Source organism: Myotis lucifugus, unplaced genomic scaffold (assembly GCF_000147115.1).
Source record: "Myotis lucifugus unplaced genomic scaffold, Myoluc2.0 scaffold_561, whole genome shotgun sequence".
In the NCBI taxonomy this organism is placed as follows: Eukaryota; Metazoa; Chordata; class Mammalia; order Chiroptera; family Vespertilionidae; genus Myotis; species Myotis lucifugus.
The window spans coordinates 281,316-288,130 of record NW_005871609.1 but is presented as its reverse complement, the minus strand read 5'-3'; the positions used below and the strand labels follow the sequence as shown (position 1 = coordinate 288,130).

The window sequence follows — 6,815 nt, the reverse complement described above, 5'->3', positions numbered from 1 at the left end:
GAATCAGGGACCCAGAGACCAGGAGAGATGCCTGTGCAAGCCGTTTACTGTGCCTTCTGACTTCTTTGAGGTTTGGACAAAGAAACCTGTCTTATCCCAGCTGTGCAGGAGCCAAAGTTTCCCCAGAACTACAACCTTGTAACGGAGAACCTTGTCCTGACAGAGTACACCTTACACTTGGGATTTCACAGGTAACTCTCCTGATGGCGCTAGGAAAGAACCATACAATCGTGCTGATGAGCAGGAAGCTCAGAGGCGTCTTGCAACCTCACTTCCCCCAGAAGGAAGGCTCGCATTAGGGTCTGGTAGGAAAAGGCATTATTTGCATTTATTTGTGTTTACATGAATTGGTTTTGTCCAAATAACTTGAATTTATGTTTAATTATTGATGTATTAAACTTACTAAAATTAAAGATACACTAGTATTTTTCTCTAAACTTGCAAATTTTAAAATCACTGTCTTCTATTGTTATCTGTCAAAGTGGAATTGTTTTCATTTAATATTTCACTCTCTGCTCTTGAATATTCATTACTTACTACTCCTGATGAAAAGAGACCAAGTTGTACTCTATGGTGTAGAGACAAGATTAAAGAAATGTTTATAAGGGATTCCACTAAGGTCAGTAAGACTGCAAAAGATTCATGTTTCAAAGATAAAGGGGATTCTAGAAGTGTGAAGGTTCTAGAACTAGAGGGTATAACTTTCAAAAATGGTTCTGGTTCTAGCTAGCTATAGTTATTCTAGAATTTTGTTTCCCTCTGGTTCAGCTGATTATGACGACGAGTATAAATAAGAAGAGAAAAAACTACTCACTCATAGTTGTAGTCTACGTCAGGGGTGGGCAACCGTTTTTCTGCCAAGGGCTGGTTGCTTATTTATAACATCATTCACAGACCACACAAAATTATCAGTTTAAAAATTAGCCTGCTCTGTGTGGTCAAACATTTAATTAATTCACCCCTAATGCCGTGGCAGGGCCAGACCAAATGATTTCATGGGCCGGACATTCCCCACCTCTGGTCTAGAGGATGGAATATTGAGGGTAGCAGTTTTTTAATACTTTATCAGGGTACTTAAATTGACGGGGCATTGTTCAAAACTTAGCAAATCTCTTAAAAAATGAAATTACATCTTTATTAGAGATTTTCTATCCCTCTCATTGACAATTTAAATGAGACAATAGATAACAATTCAGCATGTTTTTGGCCTGTTCAACCACCTAGATTCAAACACAAAAGTGAATGTCATCTAGTTTCCCAGTAAGGCTACCTCCCCCGCCGCCCCCCGCCCCCCCCCCCCCAGACCATCACCTTCAGGGCCAGAGAAGATAATTTGGGGCTATACACGAAGAGAAACTACCCATAACATTGAATCGTGGGTCTTCCTTTCCTTAGAGAACATTTGGCTGGCCCTTTGTGAAAGATAATGAATACTGAACAGAAGGCTTTTTCATCGCCGCCCGGTGGCTGCTCGCTTATAGGTGGTCTCTGTTACTGTAGAGCCTCTTTTTTAATCCTCACCCAAGGAGTGAGGATATTTTTCCCATTGATTTTTAGAGAGAGTGGAAGAAAGGCAGGGAGGAGAGAGAGACAAATTGACTGGTTGCCTCTCACACGCACCTGGACCGGAGCAGGAATCGAACCTCCCATGCCCTTGACCAGGAATCGAACCTACAACAGCCGATGCTCTAGTCTAGCCACTTAGTCACACCAACCAGGGCTTTAGTTCTCTTCTAACCATGGGAAGACTGTCCATATAACTATATCTAAGTACAGTCATTGCACTTGTGGGTTGTCGAATTCTCCTGCTGGCCTTCTTGTACTTTGCTTAATAGTTATTTATTTGACATAGTAATATCCCAATCTATACCCTGCCTACTATTTGTAATTACCTATAATTATGTTGAAGACTTGGTAACATTTTCCAGTGCTATGCCCCTGCCTCTTTGTCAATAACTTTCATGAGTGCCTTCTGTATTGTCATAATTGCAACTTCCTACATCCTAAAAGAGATACTAGAATAAATTAATGAGGATTTGACCCTAGCCAGTTTGCCTTAGTGGATAGAGCGTCGGCCTGTGGACTGAAAGGTCCCAGATTCGATTCTGGTCAAGGGCACATGCCCAGGTTGCAGGCTTGATCCCAAGTAGGGGGCACGCAGGACGCAGCCAGTCAATGATTCTCTCTCATCATTGATGTTTCTATCTTTCTCTCCCTCTCCATTCTTCTCTGAAATCAATAAGAAATATATATTTTTTAAAAGATACAAAAAACTATTATAAAAATAAAATGAGGATTTGTATTTCTGGAATGGAAAATACTCAACTATCCCTATATGAGCCTCCTGACCCAGTCTCTTCTGCTTTCTTGGAGGCAGGTTGCATGATCAGATGGTAAAAATCAACCAAAATCTGCACCGGCTGCAGGTCGCCTGGCGAGATGCTCAGCAAAGCTCTAGCCCCGCGGCTGACAACCTGCGTGAGCAGTTTGAGCGACTTATGACCATCTATCTCTCTACCAAGACCGCCATGACTGAGCCGCAGATGCTGCAAAACTGCCTCAACTTGCAGGTGTCCATGGCCGTTCTCCTCGTTCAACTGGCCATAGGCAATGAGGGCTCCCAGCCTGTAGAGCTGACCTTCCCTCTGCCCGACGGCTATAGCTCCTTGGCCTACGTGCCAGGTAAGCGGGCCTGCTTGGGAGCTTCCAGTCTGTAGCCACTGAGGTTTACCTGGGTCACCTTGGAAGGTAAACCCTTCCTTAGTCATCATCCGGCTGTTTTTGGACAAACTGCTCATACTTGCAGTGCCACCTCCTGGTGCACGTGTGGGGCCAGCAGCCTTGTCCTCAGCTTTGTGGCCTCCCACTGCGCACATCAGAAGACAGGCTTCAGAGGACAGAGGCCTTTCAGAGTCAGGTTCCAGCGCTGTCAGTTTCCATCATTGATATTGTTTGTTGCTCAACTTGGAAATTTACCTAACTCTGCCTGTGCTAGTCTGTAGGGGGAAATCATCTCCTGTTGGTTAACCAGGAAGGGAAACTGTATATGTGGTTGACGTAGCCATCAAAATTAGAGTATATTGGTCATCCATTACTGAGTAATAAATTATCCCAAAACACAGAAACTGTAAGACAGCAAACATTATTTCACACTGTGTCTGTGGTGTCAGGCACCCAGGAGCAGCCTAGCTGCATGGTTCTGATTCTGGGTCTTGCGTGAGGTGTGGCCAAGCTGTCAGCCAGGGCCATAGGAATCTGAGGACTCGGCCATTGCTGAAGGATCTGCTCACAAGCCTGTCCCGTGGTTGCCTGCTGGCCTCTTTTCTACACCACACAGGTCCCTACTCAGTGCCACTCCTGATAGGGCGGCTGGCTCCCCGCAGAGCAAGGGGCCCAATGGGAGCTGCTCTTACAACTGATCATGGAACTGACATGCACCAGCTGTGCATGCCTCAGGGTGTATCTTCTACCCGGAGGAGTGCAGGACGGGACACCCAAGGGTGTGAGTAGCAGGAGGTTAGGACCATCCTGGAGACTGGCTAGCATGGTCACCTAATGAGTCTTTAAGATGCTTCGTACATCTAAAGGGTTGTTTAGTGCCCGGTTAAGGTTGAGTGTGGGAAATCGGTGTACTCTCTGAAACTGCACTGATGTGTTAACAGTATTTTTGTGTTCCTACTGCTCTTATATTTATTGGATAAAAATAAAAATTGACACATTTAAAGGAGACTCTGCATTTATTAACTTGTCACCATTCCTAGTATCTACAAGACGTTTGGGTTCTGTTAACCTTCACTGAATACACTGTAGAATTTGTATGTACAGAAAGTCAGGCGTTTGCCTAATTCCAGTGACTTTTTTTCCAGAATTTTTCGCAGATAACCTGGGTGATTTCCTCATCTTCCTCCGCCGCTTTGCGGATGACATGTTGGAGACGTCCGCAGACTCCCTGGAGCACGTGCTTCACTTCGTCACCGTCTTCACGGGAAGCATAGAAAGGTGAAGCGCTGGGGCTCAGCTTCCCTGGTTAGAGCTGCAAAGCGTTCAGAGACTTCTCACCGAGGACAAGCCAGCGGCTCAAAGGGTTCCTCCAGAAGCTGTGTTACATTGTCGATCACCTGACCATCCTATGGGTAGCCAGAAACCCCACTCTTGCCCACAGGGAATTTGAACTTTCCTATAAGGTACCTGATAGGCATGCCACTGCCAGCCCCTAGTGAAACTCACCTTAATGCAGAAACCTGACCCGTGGCAGCCAGGTGCTAATGATCTTTTAATAACCGTATGATACAGGTTGCTCTTGAAATCCTGAGTTGGGTGAGCAGTAAACTTAGGTAAATGCTTTCTGATTTCAAGTCTTTCTCGTTCGTCGCTTCTAGTCCTCTTTGCCAAAGGACGATTCTCACTGACCGTAGAGATGCCTCTCTGATGTTTCTGGTGCCTCGGCCCAAGGAAACAAACAGTGTGTACGTAGTGAGGATTGCTCCACGGAGAAGAGAATGAGCCACAGTCCTTGGAGCCATGTCAGTGAGAAGTAGGTAAAAGCGATCCTTCACTGAGCTGAGCAGATCTAATGAGGAAACATAAGTCAGCAAGTATTTATTAGGCGCACCTGGTATGCACTGTAAGTAACATAGAACGCTTGGAAAGGCAAGTGTATCCCTGATGAAACAGTCAGACTAGTAAGCAGGAAAGAATGCATTATAGAGAAGTACACAGAATGGCTAAGCAGTAAATACAAACCCAAGTACTCACCCTCACACTTGGTCAGCTGTGACCTCAAAGTTGAATGGTATTCCCTACATTATCCCCCAGAAATTGACAGACTTAAAGCCGCAGAGCCCTGTTTCCCACAGTGCTGGCGTGGGATGTTTGCTCCTCTGGAGACAATTTGACTCCTTGGCTTGGACGCTTTTGACATGGTGGTCGTAGAGGGCACGGCCCAGCACTTTCCCTAAGAAGAAGAAGAAAGAGGTTTCAGTTACTCTTCATACTCCTGAGAAGACTGGCTAGCCAGGGCCCTGCACCAGTGTACACCAGTATTTTCGGAGAAATAAAAACCTGAAGTGGCTGAAATGAATGTTGATGAAGATAATGAAATAGTTTTCAAACAGCCCTTCTCTGGCATAGAAGGAGAAAGCACAAGAGACAAACAGCTACACGGTCAAGGGAAAAGGAAAGAAAAAGCAGTCAGTGTTCTGAATGCATTGTGTATCCTTCTGGAAAATGTGGTTTTATTACGAGGACTGCTTTTTTGTATTTAAGAAGATACAGTGGAATGCAGTTGTTGAAAGGGTTGTCAGAAAAAACTGTAGGTTCAAGTCCTAGGAAGCAGTCCATGGCTTTGGCTCGCCTGCCCAGCTGCAGTGCAGGTATGCGCTCCGGCTCACAGCAGCCTGGCTCAGCCTCTTCTAGTTTTCTTTACAGATTTATGTCTTTAGTTACTCTGCCTGGAGAGAAGGGTCACCAGTAACTTCAGGTTTAAGTACTAAAGTCTTTGTTGTCACCATCAAATAAAGAAAATAAAACATTTTTTAAAATCTACCCGCTCAACTTGCTTTCTGCCCTGTTTGCAGGATGAAGAATCCCCACCTGCGGGCCAAGCTGGCTGAGGTGCTGGAAGCGGTGATGCCCCACCTGGATCAGACCCCGAGCCCCCTGGTGTCCAGTGTGTTCCACCGGAAACGTGTGTTCTGCAACTTTCCCTACGCAGCCCACCTTGCGGAAGCTCTGATCAAGGTCTTTGTGGACATTGAGTTCACAGGTAACGCGGACAAGAACTAAAAAGCTGATACTTGTGCAATTTCATAGCTGATGTTTTTTACTAGTTTGAGTTCTTGTAAGTATTTGAATATCAGAAAAACGTCATCATTAATTGAATTCCTACTATGTGCCACCTTGATGCTAAGTGCTTTTTTTTACATTGTTTCATGAATTTGTCACCATCTGGAAAGTTTTACTGTATTATCCTCATTTTACATATAAGGACATGGATCCTCAAAAAAATTAAATTATTTGTCTGTCATACAACTGAGTGGTAGGCTTAGGTCTTTCTCCTCAAAAAAAAAACATACACTCTTACCAACTTTATTATTTACTGCTTGATCAAACCATACTCAAATAAATTAGGCTGTCTGATTAAAACCCGAGTCTTTATTTTCTCTGCCTCAAAATTGCAGAATAGTGGATAATGAGACAGTGTGCTGATTGAAATATTCTTTTATCCAAACTGTCTAATAGTCTAATTGTTAGATTAAGAATAACAGCAGGCTCCCTGGCCAGTGTTGCTCAATGGTTAGAGTGTCAGCCTGCACACCAAAGGGTCAAGGGTTTGATTCCAGGTCAAGGGCATATACCTAGGTTGAGGTTTGCTCCCTGCTCCCGGTTGGGGTGCATTCCAGAGGCAACCAATCAACCTTGATCTTTCTCTTTCTCCTTCCCCACCCCCCTTCTTTTCTCCCTCCCTTCCACTTTCTCTGAAAAACAATGGAAAAAAGTATCCTCTGGTGAGGATTAACAAAAAAAGAACAGCAGGCAACACTCCCTTTCTCTCTTGGCTTTTTGAGATCTAACCCTGAGATGCTGTGTTTGAGTAAACAATACCCCATCTCAACCAGTAAACAGGATGTTAAGCAGTTACTTAAGACCCTTTTTATTTTTTATTAATTATTTTTTTGATCTTCACCAAGGATTTTGGCGGGTTTTTTTAGAGAGAGAAGGAGAGGGAGAGAGAGAGAGAGAGAGAGAGAGAGAGAGAGAGACATCGATGTGAGAAACACCAATTGGTTGCCTCTTGTACATGCCCCAATTGGGGA

The 6,815-nt window shown here is 44.4% G+C and overlaps 1 protein-coding gene across 2 annotated transcripts in view; it reads left to right on the top strand.

The window, feature by feature from the left end:
• UBE4A (ubiquitination factor E4A) overlaps positions 1-6,815 on the top strand; it is a 56,099-nt gene that overhangs the window by 27,849 nt on the left and 21,435 nt on the right. For both annotated transcript variants that reach the window (XM_006104306.3, XM_023745626.1), the window contains exons 10-13: positions 71-191; positions 2,378-2,682; positions 3,867-3,999; positions 5,577-5,764. In XM_006104306.3, coding sequence (XP_006104368.1) covers positions 71-191; positions 2,378-2,682; positions 3,867-3,999; positions 5,577-5,764 — 747 coding nt within the window. The remainder of the gene's footprint in view (positions 1-70; positions 192-2,377; positions 2,683-3,866; positions 4,000-5,576; positions 5,765-6,815) is intronic.